Source organism: Macaca mulatta, chromosome 7 (assembly GCF_049350105.2).
Source record: "Macaca mulatta isolate MMU2019108-1 chromosome 7, T2T-MMU8v2.0, whole genome shotgun sequence".
Lineage (NCBI taxonomy): Eukaryota > Metazoa > Chordata > Mammalia > Primates > Cercopithecidae > Macaca > Macaca mulatta.
The window spans coordinates 2,115,011-2,135,791 of NC_133412.1; the positions used below are offsets into that span (position 1 = coordinate 2,115,011).

A 20,781-nucleotide genomic window follows, 5' to 3' on the forward strand; every position below is an offset into this window, starting at 1 on the left:
CCCTGCTCCACACATCCTCGCCATGGGGACTCCCCTGGGCAGTGGCCGTGCCTAGGCTCCATCTTCCATTGTGGCCGAGAGCCTGGCCTTCCAGAGGGGCATGCAGAAACACAAGATCTTCTGTCCAACCCACCCACATTCCATCGGTCAAAGGAAGCCACTAGGCAAGCCCAGAATCTGGGGTGGGGCGGAGGACCCCCCTGCCCCAGCAGGACGCTGCCGAGCGCACACGTGAAATCCTGCTGCAGCCATCAGGAGCTGAGGGTGAACGGATCTTCCCAAGTGAGCCCTGAGGCGCCCCTTTCAGGACATCGGGGGACGGAGCACCCAGCAGAGGGCGGCTCTCTTGCCCCTTAATTGAATAATACTGCACATCACTCACATCTCCACACTGGGGTCCGCTTTCCGTTTGTGTGTTTGTGTAACGTTCTCCAGATCGGCCACCATTGGCGCTCTCCTCCGCCTGCTGCTCTTTAGAGAGGTTGAGTAAGCAACTGCCCGAGGTGGCGGGCCCAGGGGTCTCTCCTTCACACCCCGTGGGCTCCCTGAGGCGTCTGGTTGGAACATCCCGGCCGTTCCGTTCTCCGGAGTCTCCCGGAGGCAGGCTCAACAGCTGTGTCCTTCCCGGCTCCTTCTAGCAATAAGCCACAAGGGGGCAGCTCTCTGAACACAGATTTCTTACAGAAATTTCACAGCCACTGCGTTCCATTGATTACAGTAATGCAAAGTATATCAACGTCAGAAAGCTGCACCAGAGGCTGGCACGGCTGAGAATGGTGCTTCCTGGCTGTAGAATCTGGTACCTGTCGTCCTGCTGCGAATGGCTAGCAGGCTCAGGGTGCCTGGCAGGGGGCAGCCGTGAGAAGTCGCTTAGCACAGGGGACCCAGTGTGCAGTAGGGTCAGGGAACTGTGTGTGAGTTCCGGCTGGGTTGCTTTTGAGGTCTGTGCTCCTGTGCCTCTCTGCATCCTGGTCTCCTCGTCTGTCAAGGGAAGGAGTAACAGCACACTTGAGGGATGTTTGAGGATTCAAGATGACGTGTGCATAGTTAGCACAGCACTTGCGGGGTTCTATGAGCTCTGCTTTGATAGCTGCGTTCTCAGGCACTGTGTTAGGCTCTATGTGCCTTTACTCCGTATAAAAGCCACAGCAGCTGGTGGGGCTCAGGACCAGGAGGACCAGTTGGTGGCAGCTGGTATCAAAGACATACAGATGAGTTTAAACTCAAGTTACTGTGGATTCCAAAGTTTGCTTTGGTTTCTTTCCATAAATCCTATGCTCCTTAGAGTTTGAAAGGTGAGAAAGCATTTGGATTTTCTAAATTGGTCACAGTATGGCAGCTTCTCTGAGCTTCCATGGGATGTGGCATCAATGTCCTTTTCCTCCACAGATTCCCGTGCTCCTGAACCTGAGCCGCGACCCTGAGGTCGGCCTGCCCGCGCCGCCGCTCATGTATGCCCTGGCCTTCGGTGCCTGCCTGGGAGGTAAGGGGCTGCTGACCGCGTGGGTTGGGGGAGGGGTATGCGCCCACACTTCCGTCCAGCCCAAAGCAACAGTTAGTGTGTGTCAAATTAAAAGCAAATGAAGGAGAGTCCGGATGGTTTCCTGAGTGGACACACATGTTCAGCTTTGACAGAGCAATTCCAGGGCAACTCCGTTCCTTCCCATTCTTTGCAGAGCTGCCCCCGACTTCCTGGGCCCGTGGCCTGGGGATGCCTGGGTCTGACGCCTCACAGCTGATGTGTTCCCGCCCCGTGCCCGTGTGGGCTGTGCTTAGGTTTAGAAACAGATTTTGACTCAGAAGCCATCCTCAGTTGCGGTTCTGTTTCTCTCTTAGTCCCTCCGTAAGCAGTGGAGGGATAAGTGGGTCAGCTAGAAGTGGAGACTCTAACCCATAAGCATGGGAAGAAAGAGTAAAGGTTTTTTTGGGGGTGGGCATTGGACGTTGGAGACAGTGAGAAGTGGAGAGACTCTAACCCATAAGCGTGGGAAGAAAGATTAAAGGTTTTTTTGGGGGGTGGGCATTATACTTTGGAGACAGCGAGAAGTGGATTAAAGAGAGTGTTGGGAGAGACTGACCTCTGGTGACCAGACACAGGGTTGTGGATGCAGTGCCGTGGAGAGAACTGCGGGGGAGTCCTTCTCACATCTGAGAAGCCTGATCACCTTTGGGAACACAAGGGGATTGTGAAGAAGCTTAGATCAACACATCAGATACACTTTAAGTTTTTATTCTTATATCCAGGTATGCTTAGATAATCCAGCTTTCTTTGTTCTCTGATTGATTTCTGACTATTAAATCAATGCCTCTCTGGTTAGTTTATCTCCTTGGCTGAAAAGGGGGATTAATGTCATCCAGTGAAGTTTCTGTAATGTCCGTGAACAACTAATTCATCTAAGTCAGTGACTGATGCCTCAAGTTCTTCCGAGAGTGTAGAACTGTTAAAATTGCCTCCATCCAAGAACCAGTTCCAGGAAGGCAGTGCAGAGCTACATTTCACATCAACAATTAGGAGCAGGATCCGAGGACAGCTGGAAACGCATCCACTGTGAGGACTCTGTTCGTTTGAACTTGCTGAGCCTCTGTTATACCCTGACGTTGTGCCAGACAGTGAATTCACACCCCTGCTGTCGAGCGGGGAAGATGGCCACCTAAACTAAGGTTACAGCATAGGCTGACACGTCCTGTAACGCACGGGGCCCCGAGGAGAGACTGGAGATGTCGGAGGAGGTTCTGCAGACAGGGAAGTTTAAAGCCAGGTCGTGCAGAGTGAGAGGCCTTGTGAGCTAGTCTGGATTTCCCCAAAACATGAAGGATCAATGTGGAGGAGATTTCTCTAGGAGAGGCATCAATGTGTGCCGTTTATAGGCTAATTCCTAAAATGGGATTAGACACTTACTAACTGAGCACACTTTGGAAGCAGGGAGGCAGTGAATAATGAGTGTGTTCAGTCTTAGGAGCATTTTAATCTAGTAGCTCTGCAGATTGAAAGGCACCCGTTCCTGGCATGACAGGAGTGCAGTTTTGTTGGGAGTTAACTCTACACTTACTCCCTCGGGGCCCTTTCTCATTGACTCAAGGTTGGGCATTTTACAGAAATTATGGTAAAATATATGTAACCTAAAATTTAGCATCTTAACTGTGTGTAAGTGCACAGTTCGATGGCATTAGGGACATTCACAGTGTTGTGCCACTGTCCATCTGCAGAGGTCTTTTCACCAGTCCAGGCTGAAGCTCTGTCCCCATGAAACACCAGCTTTCCACTCTCTAGGGTTGGCATTGTGAAGAACACTTTAAATAGAAGTTTTCGCTTGGTTTTAGAAATGTCATTTGCTCTATAAATTGGAGGTGAGTCACTGGATACTTTGAAACAACTTCCTTCCTTCCTTCCTTCCTTCCTTCCTTCCTTCCTTCCTTCCTTCCTTCCTTCCTTCCTTCCTTCCCTCCCTCCCTCCCTCCCTCCCTCCCTCCCTCCCTCCTTCCTTCCTTCCTTCCTTCCTTCCTTTCCTTCTTTCCTTTCCTTCCTTTCCTTCCTTTCCTTTCTTTCCTTTCTTTCCTTTCTTCTGGTCTGACCCCAGTACTTTTTGGTTGCTCTTTTCATGAAGAGCTAAAAACAATTCAAATAAGCCTTCAGAAAAACCTGTCTTCGCTTGAGTTTCCTGGAAAGAAGAGGTGGAGGCAAGTTCATGTGCTAGGGCGTTACTGGCAGGTGCAATCCTAAGGTAGAAAACCTGTGGGGAGGAAGCGAAGTGAGCATGAAGAGTGAAGAGCTCTTCCCTGCCATGGTTATCTAGAGGTTGTGGGCAATCCAGGTAGCATGTGACTATTTTCTCAACAACCCAGGCAGCCCGTGGCTGTGTTCACACCAACCCAGGCAGCCCGTGGCTGTGTTCACACCAACCCAGGCAGCCCGTGGCTGTGTTCACACCAACCCAGGCAGCCCGTGGCTGTGTTCACACCAACCCAGGCAGCCCGTGGCTGTGTTCACACCAACCCAGGCAGCCCGTGGCTGTGTTCACACCAACCCAGGCAGCCCGTGGCTGCGTTCATACCAATCCAGGCAGCCCGTGGCTATGTTCAAACCCTGAGGCTGCTGCTTTCCTTAGGTTACATCCAGGTCTTGAAGGACCGGTGGCTCTTCAGCTCGCCAAAGGGAATGTCCATGCCTAGAGTTCTGTCAGGTGGAAAATCTCACTGTTCTGGGAGTGTGGCCTATTGAGCAGAATGTATACTGCGGACACAGGAGTTACCCTTGAGATTTGGTTCTTTGTGTGCAACGTTCATCACAAACAGAGCTAGGCATGGTTTTGAAAATGCCCTTGTTCTGCCTCTGGATCCATGTGTCGTCTTCCCACGCAGGACGACCTGGTCGTCATGCGTCTTCCCACGCAGGACGACCTGGGCGTGCCAGGACAGGCAGGGATGTTCATGTGCAGGCCGACCCTCCTGTGCTTCTCTGTCAGTGGAAACTGGGAGGGAGGCTTGAGCTGGGGAAGTGACACCTGGGGCCTTGTTCTCCCCACCACATGGAGCCCATACCATGTGGAATACCCTTAAAACCCTGCTGGCATCTTGTTTAATGACTGCAACATCGTTGGCATCTGAATAGTAGGCTCACATTCTTAATCCCGTGTGAACCCCACAACCAGCCCAGGAGATGCCAGGAAAGGTGGTGACGGTCCTCATCAACACAGAGGAAGCAAAGCAGACTCCCTGCTTCTCTGCCCCACCCATGGTAGGGAGGGATGGGCAGCTGGGTTTCCGGCCCAGGGACTGGCATAGGGATGGGCAGACCAAAGCCATGTGGAGTCCAGGTGACGTGAGGGAGTGTCTTCTGTGGGAGAGGGAGGAGCTTCTGATAATGATTTTCCTGGCCCTCAGACCAAACCTCAGGAGACATAGGGGTCCCACTCCCTTCTCTGGCCACGGTCATGTCTGAATGCATGGTGAGGAGATGCCTGCAGCATCTGCAGCTCGAATGCGGGCTGGCTCTGAGTGTTGCTGGCTGGTGGCAGAGCACACGGGTGCAGGGAGAAGGTCCTGACCGTGCCACAGAGCTCTGCTGCATCTGGATTTGTGCCACCTGGGACTGCCTGTCACCAGGAGGTAAATGTTCCCTACGGCTAACACTCACTGGTCTTCTGGAGCCAGAATGGTTCACTGTCAGGACTCGCCACTTCCCGGCCCGACACCTGGGCACGCTGCTCACCCTGTCTGTGCTGTGTCTTCATGGGGACGTGGGGCCTCCACCTGCTCTGTCATCCATGTTGTCCAGCCTCTGAAAGGTCACTCCCCTGCACTGACATGCTGTGGGCAGCTCCAGGGCAGTGGCGCACAGTTCACCCGTCCTCCGTAGAAGGGGAGAGAGATGGAGACACAGGGCGATTCTTCCTCAGCCGTGTGTGCGCGGACGTCAGGACTCAGCTAAACGGGCTGAGCCTGAATCACCGGCCTGTTCACGAACGCTGACCACGATGGCTGGGAGGGACGGGGGAGGCTCCTGGGCCTTCCCTGGCTGTGAGTGTATGTGGGGGTTGGATCTGATGACCCGAGTGGCCACCTTGGCTCTATTGCTCACCAGGCCGCGAGGACGGCACACGTGTGTGTGCACACTCATAAAAGCTTACCCAGAGAGGTGTTTTATGTCAAGGAGATGCCATTGGTGAAGATCTGAAGGAAAGGAATTCCACCTGCTTGTTTTTACCTATCTTTTCATCCACTGAAAGAGTTTCCTAGTGTCTGGGCCTGCAGTCTGGAGGGAGGTGGTTCGTGTCTGAGACTGCATTCCTGAGGGACACACGTTCTCGGCTTTGGTTGTTGGCCCCGTTTGCATTTTTCTCTAAGAGACTCACAGGCCCACAGTGACTTGCCCATTCTCCTTAGCTTTCTTCCTCTTGTTACATACAACAGCCGTGGTTTTATCCATAAATGAATCGTGGTATTTGCAATCAGTGAGCTTATTTTCTGCTTGTGTGTTTCCAGATATTTACAAAGCAGTCACTTTGACTGTAAAATAATCATCAAATCAAAACCTGTGAGATGATCTAAATATTACAAACCGAAGAGAACAGAAGCTGACCACCAGGATGAACTGGAATTTTGTTTTTAAATTTTGACTTTAGGTAACGGGACACTGATTGGCGCGTCGGCAAATGTGGTGTGTGCAGGAATTGCAGAGCAGCATGGATATGGGTTCTCCTTCATGGAATTTTTCAGGTACTTTTACATTCACTTTAAATTTCTGTTAAACTGTCTAGTTCCTAAGCTTATTTAATTAAAAAATAGCACATTCAGTGCTAAGATAAGCATATTTTTAGCAATTAGAGAGACTGTGGTGTAGGAGAGATTAACTCAGAAAAGAACACATTAAAAATTTATTGCTGGCGGCTCACGCCTGTAATCCTAGCACTTCGGGAGGGCGAGGCGGGCAGATTGCCTGAGCTCAGGAGTTTGAGACCAGCCTGGGCAACGCGGTGAAACCCCAACACGGTGAAAATACAAAAAAAGTTAGCTGGGCATGGCAGTGTGCACCTGTAATCCCAGCTACTTGGGAGGCTGAGGCAGAAGAATTGCTTGCACTCGGGAGGCGGGGGTTCAGTGAGCCGAGGTCACGCGACTGCACTCCAGCCCAGGTGACAGAGTGAGACTCTGTCTCAAGAAAAACAATTGCTGGGATTAGCTCCATAACACAAAGGATGGTTCAGACACTCTGGATGACTCGGCTTGAGTCAGGGGGCTAGGAAATGACTGTGGGCTTGCCAGGTATTTCACGTGGCTGTCCTCTTGAAAATTCTAGTGGGAACTTGTGCCCTGACTGTCCACGAAGATGGTGCATGTCGAGTCTGACATCACCTGCTGGATTGCACAGTCCCTGCTAGCAAAGACCCCGTGATGTTGCAGACTGAAGCCAGGGTGGTGGAATGGGGGCTGCCTGGCAGTGGCTTCCCTCTCTTGTGTGGGCACCTCTCAGGACTGCGGAGAGATGAGGCCCTCGGTGGGGCGTACAGCGGGTGCCCGCAGAGTAGGGCCTGCTCTAGGAGGAGCTGGGTCCACGCTGGGGCCCTGACTGCCGGCACGTCTGTGTGTGAGTGGCACACTGCACATTGCGAACAGGTGAGGGGGCAGAATGGAAGCCGGAAGCCCCTGTCAAATGGTGCTGTTAAAATGAACTTCCTTCATTTGGTGTTGAGCAAGGTTTCTGTGGAGTTCCTCGTACATTCGACTGGGTGTAGGCACAATGATGGTTCTCAGAACCAGCCTCGGGTAAAGATTTGGAACCTCAACTTTGGCTGAGTGGCAGAGAGCCCTGTAGCCGGTGGAGGCAGTGATCCCTGCACCAGGCACTGCTGCCTGGGGCTGGCTTGGGAACAGAACCCTGGCCATGGTGCCCAGTTGAGGACCCACACACAGCAGGCTCTTTGAACAGCAGCATACTGGCTTTTGCCAGACTTACGATATTGGCCATTTCCGTGGTTCGTAAGAAACTAGAACTGTGGTAATTTTGCTGAGGCATCGATCTGATTGACACTCCTGGGTGACGTGGGTGTGAGCCGCAGGGGACACTGAGTGTGCATCTCCTGGGGGGACTCTGGGCATATCGCTGACCCTGCTGCTAAGGGACAGGGTTCAAAACTTAATGCCTGGCCCACTTCTTTCTGTCTGGACTCTCCTCTGCCTCTGCTGAGCATGAGAGAAATCATCCTGTCAGTTAAACAAGAATTATCTTAATGAGAGCAGCATTTATTACAGCAGATATGGCAGTGGCCTTTGCAAGGTGGCCTACCGCACACTGCCGTCTTCTCATCTTTGCCCTGTGGTCAGTGAGGGTCAGACCCAGAGCACAGCTGAGAGAGGGGATCAGAGACAAGCGTGCTGAGTGGGCAGCAGGGGGAGGTTCAGTTCACCCTCTCTGCCAGCTCTGCCTCCTTCATTTGGGCCGGGCTCCTGACATCTGCGGCCCTGGAAGGCCATCGTTCTCACATCCCCCGTCCCCTCTCGTTTGGTTGGGCAAGTGTACCACGTACTGGTCCCTCTGCTTCCTGGCAGGCCCATGGGCTGGATCTCAGAGAGCAGGAAAACCTCATGGCTTTTGCAGCACCAGTTGGTCTCACAGGTAGGCACGGGAGGCCTGGTATTAGTATTTTTTTTAAAGAAGAAGATTTTTAGGGCAACCGCAGTGTGATCTTTTCCCAAGAAGCACTTCGGAACAATAACCTGACATCTGCCCAACCGAAAGGGTTTGCGTCCACTCCACCTGGGACGCGTAAAGTGCCTGAGGTTCAGCTCCAGTGGGTGATGCATGTGGGCACTGAACTTTTCACACAGGTCTTGCATTTGGTGTGCAGTGTGTGACACACGTGTGTGTGTGCGCGCGTGTGTGCAGTTACTGCGGTGAACGGCTAGTATGACAGGAAGTCGGTGGCCTCAGAAAGCTTGGGCACGACTGCCAGTTGTCTCCCCGAAAGCTCATCATCCCCAGCCTTGTGAGTCACATGCATCTTCTTGGATGGAGAGGGTCTCTGTGGTGAGTGGTCAACAGAGTTCCTTCCTGGTTCCGGTTCTTCCGGCTCTGACCATCCTTCTTGCCAGGTCCTTGCTGTGCAGAAATCAGAGCAGTTTTTGCCCAGGGAATGGTTATTTAATTGCGGTACGGACTTTATTTGCTTGAATTGCTTAATTTGCAATTGCACATGCACTAATTCGACTTTTATCTATAACTCAAAGATTTATTTTCATAAAAGGGGGCTTCTTGTGATACACAGTGCAGAATGTTTTAAAAAATGACCATTTCTTTCATGATGTAGATAAGTATTTAACAGAAAATGTGTCAATGAATAAAATATAAAAGTAACCTATAATTTTGCTACCTAGAAATAGCCACTGATCGTGATTTGGTGTGTTTTCTTACATTTTTCCTGCCTACCGTAGATTACATATTTTTTACAAAGCCTTCAAATCACATTGTATCCTACTTTTTATTCTTTATACTCTATTGTGACCATCTTACCTAGGACCAATTGTCCTTCCAAAATAGAATAGCTGTGCCTACAACAGGCAAATATATCCTGGTTCATTTTACACTGAGGTATTGAGGTTGCTTACTGTTTCTTGTTATGGTGTGATAAATATCTTTATAGATAAAACCTTGTTTCATTTCTGATAATTGAAGATAAATTTTCTGACATAGAACCACTGGCTAAATGAATGATGTTTCAGGAATCCAGATAAATATTGACAAGCTGGCATCCAGAAATGTTGCTCTCTGTGCACTTTGTCGAACTTCACTGCTGAAACTCGTCACTGCCATTTGAAACGCTCAAGGTTCATCTGGCTGGCTAACAACAGACTCATGTTTTGTTTTAATTAATTCTACTGAGATTATACTCTTTCTGTATAAGCATTGAATATTTGCATTTCTTATTTTGTAAACTTTCTATTCATATCCTTTGCCTCTGTCTTTCTCTTGAGAGATGAATTTTCCTATTTTTCAGAAGCTCTCTTGCACCTACAGAAATCAGTTCTGATATACATGTTGTGACTATTTTTAAGCTTGTTTTTGTATTTTAAATTTTGCAGAGGAACTTTAGATATTCTGTAGTCGAAATGGATAAACTTGAGCTCCATTTTTATCTATGCTTTTTGCTTTCATTAATTTTTTAAACCTTTTTCTTTCAAGATAATTGTAGATTCGTGTGCAGTTGTAAGAAATAATTCAGAGAGATTCTGTGAGCCCTTTGTGCAGAAACCCCTGATAGTAAAATTTGGACAAACTGTAGTAGAAGATCACAGCCAGGATGTTGTCATTGATGCAGTCAAGGCACACAGAAGAGGTTCCGTCGCTGTGAGGCGCCCTCATGCTGGCCTTTTCCAGCCAGCCCTGCATCCCTCCCACCTCCAGCCCTGCCCCAATCTGTTCTCCATCTCTAGCATTTTGTCATTACAAGAAGGCTAACTAAATGGAATCATACAACACGTGACCTTTTTGTATGGGCTGCTTTCACTCAGCATCATGGTCTAGCAATTCATCCAAGTTGTCTCACATGCCAGTATTTGATTTCTTTGCATTGCACTGGGGTATGGATGGACCACAGGTGGTTTAGTCACCTCCTCATTGAAGATCACCTGACTTGTTTCCAGTTTGGGGCTCTTACGAAGAAAGCAGATAGGACATTTTCTCCCAGTCTGTAGACTGTCTGTTCATCCACTTAACAGGTTCTTATACAAAGCAAAAGTTTTGAATCTTAATGAGGCCCAACGTGTCAAAACATTTTTTAATGTGTCGTGTTTTTGGTGTCAAAAGCATGACAGCAGGAGAACTTTTTGCCTAGCCCGAGATATTTTTCAAAGATTATCTCCTGTGCTTTTTTTCCCCCCCAAATTTTATTGATTTACATGTTACATTTTAGTTCATGTTCCATTCTGAGTTAAGTTTCATATAAGGTGTGAGGTTTAGATCAAGGTTCTTTTTGTGTTTGCCTATGGATCTCGCCACACTCTACCACCATTTGGTACAAAGGCTATGGTTCCTCCGCTGAGTTGCTGTTGCAGCTGTCACTCATCGGCTGAGTGCATCTTTGTGGATCTGTTCCCGGGTGCTCTGTTCTGGTATGTTGATCCGGATGGCTGTCCCTTCCCAGTACCGCACTGTCTTGATTACTGCAGCTACGAGAGACAACACACTGCATTACACTTTTATTAGGATCAGGAATACTGGAATAGACACATAATTTAAAATTACCCTAAAAATATTGGTATCGAGAGGTCTGCAAATATTTTCTTAGAATTGTTTTTAAATTTTGTCTGTTTTGGTGATTATTTTCCCCTTGTCATTTTTTATCTGTGGATTTATTTTTGATTAGTGGTTTGCGATTCATCTAGTTCTGTTTTATTTTTCAAAAAATAAGACTTTGATGTATTTCTTAGTCTAGTTTTCTGTTTTCTGCCTTGTTAATTGCTGCATTTATCTTTATCATTCCCTTCCTAGTGCTTTCTCTTGATTTACTTTGCTGTTCTTTAGTTTTTTCAAATTTCAAATTTATTTCATTTATTTTTGTTTGTTTTATTTTCCATAAGTGTTTAAGGCTATGCTTTTTCCTCTGAACACTGCTTTAAATGTATTCCATGGAGTTTAATATATAATGCTTCCATTATCATTTCTAGGATTTCTGTATTTTCAGTGTGGCTTGCCTTTCATCTGAGTTGGATGTTTAATAATGGTTCTTTTCGATTTCCAGTTTGAATAATCTTGTTATTTATTTTATTACTTTCTATTTTGATGGAACTTACATCTGGTTTCTTTGTGACCAAATTTGATCATACTTTATGTGTGCATTCTCTATTGTTATTGCATAAACTTACATATTTCTCAAATCTACCCAATGATTATACTAGGTCATTTACATCCTAAATCTGTCCTGTACTTAAAGTGGCATGTTAAGTATTTCCTGTTACAAGTATGTCTCTTTATTTCTCCTTGAATCTCTTACTGTTTATCCTTGAAAGGTGGTTAGTGTGTTATTTGGTGGATACATATTTACCACTGTTCTGTCTCCACTGTGAGTGGGAAGCTTTTTAGCACGATTAAACATCCCTTCTGTCATGCTTAGTGCTCTTTGGCTTGATTGTAGTTTATTCAGTGTTGGAATCACAAATCATTTGCTTAGCTTTCAGCCTTTCTAAATCACTTTGTTTTGGGTGTGTCTCGTATAGACTGTATATTGTTGGGACTTGCTTTGTGAACCAAAATGAAAGTATTGTTTTCTTTTAATAAATAAATTTAGTCCACTCACATTTATCAATATGACTACAGATTTTCCATACTATAGGTTTTATGTGTATTTTAGTTGCTATGTTTCTCTATATGCATATCTTTTTTTGCTCTTTTATTTTCTAAAATTTCTCCTTGCAATTTGAAAGGTTTGTATTTTGTTCTAGTGATTGCCTTTGTTCTTATACTTTTTCTCTTGTCTTTAGTCTTCTGTTTTCTTACATAGTCTTTTATACCTCGTTTGTCTATCTTTAATGATAACCTTTGACTTCTACCTCTTGCCTAAATGATCACTGATAAGTTGATTCTACTTTTCTCTTCCCTTCTTTCTCCACCCACTTGCTAATTGAAGTACTTCTGCTTTCAAAACACATAACATCATCACTGTTCCTCCACCCACCATTGTTCTGTGCTTGTTTCTCTTAGATCCATGATTAAGTCTATTAGATCCTCACCATTGGCCCTTTGGCTGAAGTGTTCCTGCCGTTTGACAGGTGAAGCTAATCTTTAAGAGCCCAAGATCAGCTCCTGGGTACAGCACCCCTGAGCTTTCGTAGGTTTAAGGCTGCGTTCTACATCCTTAACATTTGACAAGACGCTTTGCTTCCTAATACACCCTTGGTTCACACATACCTTCTCTGGATTTCCTGAAGGTGTTACTCCATTGTGGCCTCAGCTGTATGTGTGTGTGGGACGTCTGATGGCAGACCAGTTCTCTTACATTTGAAGTTATTTGGTAATTTTGCTACAGGCTTGGAGGATTCTGCAAATTTATCTTCAGAGTCTAATAGTTTTACTAAGATATTCCCAAGTATCCCTTGGGTATCATGGGCCTAACATGTAGCATTATGTCTTCTTTTGAGTCCAGAAAGGTTTCTTGGATCAGAGTTTTAAGTGTTTGTTATATTTTACTATTTCATGGATCTCTCTATGTTGAGTCTCACTGGCCTGGCTTCCATTTCAACCACTTTGTTTCTGGCTTGTTTTACTACTCAGTTTGTTTTTGGCCTCTTGTTCGCTTGCTTTCTTTAATGCCCCTTACTACATTTTCATTTGATTATAGTCTTCCTGGAACACCTTATAATGTAATCTTCATTTCTGACATGATTTGGTTTTTTTCTTTGGCTTCTCATTTTATTGTTCACGTTTTTGTCGTTTTCTGCTCTCAGCGTTTGGGTTTTGGATTCAGGTTGTTTTTGCACATCCCCAGTGCTTATCTGAAGGTATGGAATTCAGTATAGAAGGTTGTATGTGGTTTTGTTTCCTAGTTTCATGTGGTTTGTTGGGGAAATCTTTACAGCTTCAGTATTTAGATTCTCATGCCCTGTTTTATTATTAGGAAAACCTTGCACAGGGTCAGTCAGCTTTTGACTATGTGCTTTGTGGACAGGGTTGCCAGCCGGAGTCAGTTCCAGGATTCCTAGTTTGAGAAGATTCCTGTTCTTTGGTCAGCGTGGTGGAGAGCAGTCTCTGTAACAGCTTTTTTTTTTTTTTTTTTTTTTTTTAATTGTGGGGCATGCCCGTCCATTTTTGGTTCCTTTTGTCTTACAGGATTCTGCATTTCGCCCCGGTCCTCGCTCTTTTTCCCCTTCCCTGCCAGGCTCTGATGGGCACGCCTGCCTGCCTGTTTGCTGTGTTCTCTTGCGGATGATGCGTGCCTGTCTGTCTCCTGGAGCCCAGTGTACGTCGATGTCTTTTCTCCGTCGTCTATACACAAATCCACCAGGATCGTTTTCCAGTGGTTTTATGCTTAGGTTGGCCTTCCTACTTCTGGCTGTTACTTTCCTCAATTTTAGAATTTTTATTTCTTTCTTCTCTTTTTCATGAAAATTGTCTGGATTTCTCTGGCTCCCTGCAGGGGTGAGGGGCAGGGGCCTGAGCGACAGCTTGGCTGGGAATTGGTGTTTTCTTCTTTACTGACAAGTAATGATGTGGAGTTTATGGTTCTCTCCACCTTCTAGTTATGTGGAAAGGCAGGCTGTCCGTGTGGCGTCATCTGCATTTCTTGTTGATCTGTGGAGTTTATTATGAGCAGATGCAGCGATGTGGCATTGGGTGGCTCTCATTACCTTGCCTACCAGAAGCAAGACAGTGGCATCACCCATCCACAGTCCGCATTGTCCATCCACGGTCCACATCGCCCATCCGCGGTCCGCATCGCTCATCCACGGACTGCATCGCCCATCCACAGTCCGCATTGTCCATCCACGGTCCACATCGCCCATCTGCGGTCCGCATCGCCCATCCACAGTCCGCATTGTCCATCCACGGTCCGCATTGTCCATCCATGGTCCACATCGCCCATCTGCGGTCCACATCGCCCATCTGCGGTCCACATCGCCCATCCACAGTCCGCATTGTCCATCCACGGTCCACATCGCCCATCCGCGGTCCGCATCGCTCATCCACGGACCGCATCGCTCATCCACAGTCCGCAACTCGTTCTTTCTGCCATGCCCGAGAAATCTTTGCTGTACTTCCTGGGGAAGATATTATTTCATTTTGCTCCACTGGAGAAAATGATTTTCTGACTAGAAATTACGCTAATGCCGGATTCCCTCATTGGGCAGAAACCTGTTCTCCAGGACATTCCTCCGTGGGGACCATACCATTTCGGTGCCACCCACATAAGATACACCAGTTAATTAGTGTTTTGTTAATTGATAATGCCAATTTTTACTATTTCTTTAAACATAGAGACACATTAAGTTGAATTTTGTTGTGAAATTTAGCTTCCAATGAAGCTTTTGTCACCTCATTTTGTTTTGTGGTTTCTTAGAACATAGCTAATTATTGTGAGGCTTTAAAAGCATCAAGCTGATAAATTAAATGAAAGAGTGAAAAAATATCTAGAGAATAAACCATCCAGAAAATACTGTCTTAGAAACAATATTTGAAAATGACCTGGCTTTGTTCAGTGTAATTCAAAGGGATCATTACCATTGACTAACAGTAAACATAATAAAACTCTTGGTAGATTTATAAAGCCCTCATTCTATCTGCTGCTTCAACGGTAGCCAGGCAGACATTCATATTTTCTCAAAGGTCAAAACAGATGCTAATGTAATATCGGGTGCCTTTCCAAAGGTTAATCTCTGTATCGATCACAGTGCTGTAAACTCGCTGAACCACAGTCAAATATTTTCTTTTCCCCTGAGGGTTAAAATCAGGAATGTGAGATCAATGTTTTCTGAATGTAAATTTCAAAGTTAGTCTCATCCACATGTTACATTTGCTAAAGAAGAAAGAAAGGAAGGAAGGAAAGAAAAGGTAAGAAAAGGAAGAGAAAACCACGCTGTTTTTCTGGCAGCTCTCATCTGCTTAGAGCAGAAACGGGCCTTAGGCTTCTCAGAGCAGGCAGTCCTCCGTGTCTGAAGGAAAACTTAAAGCCACTCACCCCCTGCCCTTTTCCCTCCCTTCATGCAAACTCAAAGAACCTCTCCTGTTGGTTTGCACCTCAACGGAAAATCTTCAGCCTTAGGATAATGCCATGTGGGTGGATTCGTATATTGAACCCTTCTAATCAATGGCCCTGAGAATGGTTACAATGAATCGGGCAGGAGCTGAGAGCTAGAAGCATCGCAGGGCCGTCTGGGGCTCCTGAAGGCCGGAGAGTCCTGGACAGTCTGAGAGAGCCACGAGAGCCGTAAATACTTGTCAGGAGGGTGCCAGGAGAGCTGGTGCAGAAGAGGTTCGAGTAACCATGTGGTGATTTTGCTCTTCGTGTTGATGGAAACAATGGCTCCACTTCGATTCGGGGTGAACATGCCCCCTCCACTGTATACTTTGCAGGAAGCACTGGCCCGCGACCTCAGTACTGGGAGAGGCACACAGACCACTAGGGGAGAATAGGAGGATGACCCGGAGCCCAAGATGGAACGATCAGCCCAGCACACGGCTGCTGAGGTGCTGGAGAACGAGGGCCTCACACTGATGGGGGTGATGATGAGAGGCCAACGCCACTGCATATCGTTGCTAGGAGCCTGAGAACAGGGCCTGCGCCTGAGGCATCAGGGCCAAGGGAGGGCCCTGGTAAAGTCATCTGTCCCACTCACTGTGGCTGCCTAACAAGTCATCCCCAAATGCAGGGGCTCAAAGCAACAGCACTGATTTCACTCCTAACTCACCATCTTCGTGGAATTTGAAAGGGCAGCTGGTCCTGCTCCACCCGGGATCACCGGAGCTGGCAGAGGCTGAGGCCGGAAACAGCTGGAGGCTGCTCACTTGAGTCTCCTGCCCAGGCTGTGGGGGCCCAAAGAGCACGGCTGGAATGGCGGTGGGGGCCTCAGACATCTCTCGGCATCACAGGCCCCCGGATACAGGGAAGGAGCTTCTCGATGGGGAAGTGTCGCTGTTGGGGCTGTGGGAGAAAGCGTGTGGAATGGAATATATTAGTGCTGGCGAATTTGGGAAAGCAACCTGCCACATCGTTTTATTTGCCCGAGACTCGTAGCTCATTTGATCTCATAATCCCCTTTGGCTTTGGCCATTCTGGGTTGGGTTTTCTGTCACTTGCAGCTACAAGAGCCCTCAGTGGTACAAAGGCCCAAAGAAATGTGCCGCCCTTCTTGGTCTTTCTCAAGGACTCGCGCTAAGTGCAGTCGCTGCGGCAGTCAGTGTTGGATCACAGCCTGGTCTTTGCCTTCTGCCTCCCCTTATGTCCGGAAGGCCCAAGTTCCTATTGCGGAGGCTGTGCCAAGAGCCAGGCCTCCTTGCTGCTGAACGTCCTAGGTCTGGGATGAGCGTGGGGCAGTGCCCTGCTGGCTTAGCTCGTGGCTCACTTAGCAGCAGTTAGGAGACGGCGCTTGTCAGCACGGGGAGCATGTGCCTGTGCAGCGCCTCGTCCTTCCCGCCGCTGCCCTCCCGGCCTCGACAGGAGCCGCTAATTACTGTGGAAGGCGGGTGAAAGGGGCGGACTTAGCAACATTCTGCCAGCACTAGCAAGTGGCTTTTTCTACTCCTTACTCCAGCCGATCCTTTAATTCTCCAACACCAAGTAGATATCCCACAATTCAATTTAGTTCTGATACCAATTACCCGGGGCTATTGTCAGACCACAGGCTAAGGGCTCCTTCCCTCATGGGGGCCCTCAGTTCAGACACAGGTATCAGGCACTCACACTTCTGTGCAACTTGCCTACAAATCAGAGTTCCTGCAACCCCTCACCTCAGGTTCAATAATTTGCTGGAATGACCCAGAGAACTCAGGAAAGCACGTTGCCTACCTTTACTATTTATTTTAAAGGATGATACAGATGAAGAGCCAGATGAGGAAGTGCATAGGTGAGGTCTCTGGCAGGGTCCCAAGTGCAGGAGCTTCTGTTCTCATGGAGTGCAAATGCGTGCACCACCCTCCTGACACAGGGACTCGTGCACTAATGTGGAGGATCCCAGCACTCCACTGCTAAGGGGGTTCGAGGCTTCACTACATTGGCATGATTGATTCCATCACTGGCCATTTGTGATTGGCCCAGTCTCCAGCCCTGGTTCTCTCCCTGAGGATTGGTGTGGGGACGGATGGTGGAGCTGTCAGTTTTAACTATCTAATCATGCCTTGATCTTTCTGGCAACCAGTCCCCTCCTGAAGCCGATGGGCCCCCAAGAGCTGCCTCATTAGAACAAAAGGAATTCCTGTCACTCTTATCACTCAGGAAATGCCAAAGGTTTTAGGAGCTCTGTGCTAGGAACAGGGACAAAGACCAAATATTGTTCTTCTTCTGCCATCACTAGTCAAAGGGCCCTCGAGGTGCCTGCGTTGCTTGATGGTGGGTTAACGGGGTGTTCGTGGATGATGGTACAGTTGCATGCAGAGGTCCCCCTTGGACACTGAGGTGAGATCTGTAGAGAAGCCATTCGCTGTCAGTGTTTCTTTATATGCTGGACTATAAAGTTGAAAAATGATGCTATGGAATTGTCTAAGGGGAAATTTCTCTCTGCCTTTCCACGGATCAAATTTCCTACAACTGGAAAATAATCCACTGGGACCACTTGTGGCCTAAATGATTGTTTTTATGTAACTTGTTTTTGGTATATTATTAATTTAATGGCAGAGAATCCTTAATTTCAACCATTAGGGAACCCAGAAAAAACTGAGTACATTAAAATAACGTAAAACGACTTAAAAAGCCTTAAAGTGACTTCAAAGACTTAGAATGACTGAAGAGTAAACGTCCTGGTGAAGCGGAATATGCTGCAGCGGGGTCGGGAGAGTTCCAAGACGTCTTTAGTCTTCTTCTAAAACGATCTCAGCAGACAAGGTGCGTATCTCATGACCTCCAGACAACATAAACAACGGAGTGCAGCTCTGCATTTGTGGACGACCCAAATGCGGTCGGCTTCACATGTGTGCTGTCACGATAGCATATTGATTGGCTAAATTTTTGGAGTAAAGGAAGCTTGGCCTAAACTTCCCTCTATGGGATATGCTATTTTGAAAAACAAGATAAAACTTTTTTATAATGCATTTAGACATGCTGACACAGATACACGTTTCTTTACAAGGTTGTATATTTAGGGGTAACTAAAGAATTTATTAGGCTGGGTATATGATGACTCACTCCTATAATCCCAAAATTTTGGGAGGCTGAGGCGGGCGGACCATTTGAGGTCAGGAGTTCAAGACCAGCCTGGCCAACATGGTGAAGTCCTGTCTCTACTAAAAATAGAAAAGCTAGGCATGGTGGCAGGCACCTGTAGTCCCAGCTACTCAGGAGGCTGAGGTAGGAGAATGGCATGAACCTGGGAGGTGGAGCTTGCAGTGAGCCAAGATCGCACCACTGCACTCCAGCCTGGGAGACACAGCGAGACTCCGTCTAAAAAAAAAAAAAGTTGGATGTGGTGGCACATGCCTGTAATCCAAGCTACTGGGGGAGGCTGAGGCAGAAGAATCGCTTGAACCTGGGAAACAGAGGGTGCAGTGACCCGAGATTGTGCCACTGCACTCCAGCTTAGGCGACCAAAAAAAAAAAAAAAAAATCAGATATTTAATTAGGCCATATTTCATGAATATTCATTCTATTAAAATGTTTGTTCTTTTATAGTTATCCATGAAGTCAACACAGCTTTGTAACTAGCAAGAACTAGGCCTCAGTGGCGCAGTGGTGAAGCAGGCAGATACCGTGTGCTGAACTTGGAGACTCACCAGGGAGGAGCAGCAAACACAGCTAAACGTAGACCCCGAAGCCATCCCCAGTGTGAGCTAACGGCTCTACGGTTCCCAGATAGCAAACAGCCCTGAGCAGGTGAGCCGTGCGACCTCCCCAAGGAGCAGAAACAGCCAGCATCCCTCACGGCAGGGCAAGAGGATGGCGCTGAAGATGGTGGAAGGCGCCCGGCGCAGGGAGATTGCAGACGGGGAAAGAGGCTGAATTTCACTCCATGTGGTGGGAGCGCAGGGAAGGGCTTTAAGCAGGAAAGCCTGCAACGCAATTTTTCTTTTACAAAGACCATTCTTCCCTGCAGGGGAATGGACAGGTTGGAGGAGGACCGAGTAGCTGCAGGGAGGCGAGGTTAGAGGCTGAGGCTGGGGGCCAGTGTGTGCAGGGCAGGTGGGGAAAGGGGGCTGGTTGGGGGGTTTGGAGGTGGACAACGTGGATGTGAGCCATGAGGGGATGAAAACTCAAAGGCATATCAGGTGCAGGCACAGTTTAGAGGAGAAACGCCGAGTTTGGTCTTGAGCATGTTCCAGTCCGCGGTGGTGAGGCTGCATGAGGGACGTTGGATTGGCAAGCGAGGGTGCGAGCATAGAGGTCTGAAAACCACCCTTATGATGAAAAAATCCCCGTGGGGTTTTGAATATGTTGGTGGGCCGTCTGTTGTGTTTTATGGGGTCAGTGACATGCCATGATGTTTAAGTTATTTGGACTTTATAAGCTTACTCTGTGGTAGGGCAAGTACTTCGCCTTATCAGTGTTTTTCTGGCTATTCTTACTTATCTTTTTCATATGAATTACAGAATCATATCATTTGAATTAATTAAAAACCCAGTTATTTTGATTGGGATTGTAATAAACCTTAAATAACTTCAAGAGAATTAACATATTTCTAATACCTTTGCTTTATAGTATTCTTGGCTTATTAGAGAAAAATGCATTTGCCAGCTGCGATACTGTGTGATGGTCCCAGAGGGTATCAACTGTTTTCAGTAAGACAGTCTTGTATATTAAAATAGCTACAATTGGATTCCATAATCTACTTTCTCCAGGCACCGTCTGTCTTCTACACCAGCCAAAGTGGGGCATCAGGTGAGGATGTGACAGGCAAGTTCTTCAGTGCCCCCTCTCTGTAGATCAGGGATGCTGATGGAAGATGCCGATGTCAGCAGGGCTGCTAGGGATCCCAGTACAGGCACAAAGGCCATGCTGGCCACAGCCACAGCTCACACCTCCCACCCCGCTCCTATGTTGCTGTTGTGGACGCTGCAGCCAGCCCCCTTGCTAGTGTCTCTGTGGCCCTTGTCCGTGTGCATCTAGTGCTACAAGTTCTAGGCAGGTGAAGAGTTGAATGGACGAAGCCTAGACCGTGTGCTCTGCTTCAGGTGCAAGGGAGTCTAGAAAGTAAGTGTCCTATGCTTCAAATTCTAGGTGAGGTGTGGTTGACTCCCACCAGGTCCTTAGATTTATCCTCTGTCCTTGCACTGAGCACTCAGTCCCTAACCCGCATCCTTTGGAGAGTTTGGATTACAGTGGAAATCCGCTTGGGAACAGTGGTACTGTAAGTCCCCGACAGGGACAGCTGGTGAAGAGCGAACCCTTCCAAAGAGAGTGACTTCAGCCCCGGGAGGATGGCCCGGAATGGAGTGGGAGTTGGCACGGGGTGGGGGGTGGAGGTGGTAGGAACCAGGGCAGACACGGCCCTGGTGCCAATGCAGGGTTGAACATTATGTGCTCCAACCTCACTTTACCTGTACTCAAGTTAATTTTCTACTCTGCCACTCACAAGAGCGATATGAAATGCCTAAGAAAAAAATCAAGTCACAAGTTGAAGCCGGAAAAATCTATTTATAATTATAGAATT

General features: G+C 47.6%; 1 protein-coding gene across 24 annotated transcripts in view; it reads left to right on the forward strand.

Annotated features, from left to right (window-relative positions):
* Nucleotides 1-20,781, forward strand: part of OCA2 (OCA2 melanosomal transmembrane protein) — a 425,743-nt gene that overhangs the window by 244,757 nt on the left and 160,205 nt on the right. For all 24 annotated transcript variants that reach the window (XR_013395444.1, XR_013395445.1, XR_013395442.1 and 21 more), the window contains 2 exons: nt 1,390-1,483; nt 6,123-6,216. Coding sequence is in view for 20 of the 24 variants with exons in the window: in XM_077938927.1 (XP_077795053.1) it covers nt 1,390-1,483; nt 6,123-6,216 (188 nt within the window). In the remaining 4 variants the exon portion in view is untranslated. The remainder of the gene's footprint in view (nt 1-1,389; nt 1,484-6,122; nt 6,217-20,781) is intronic.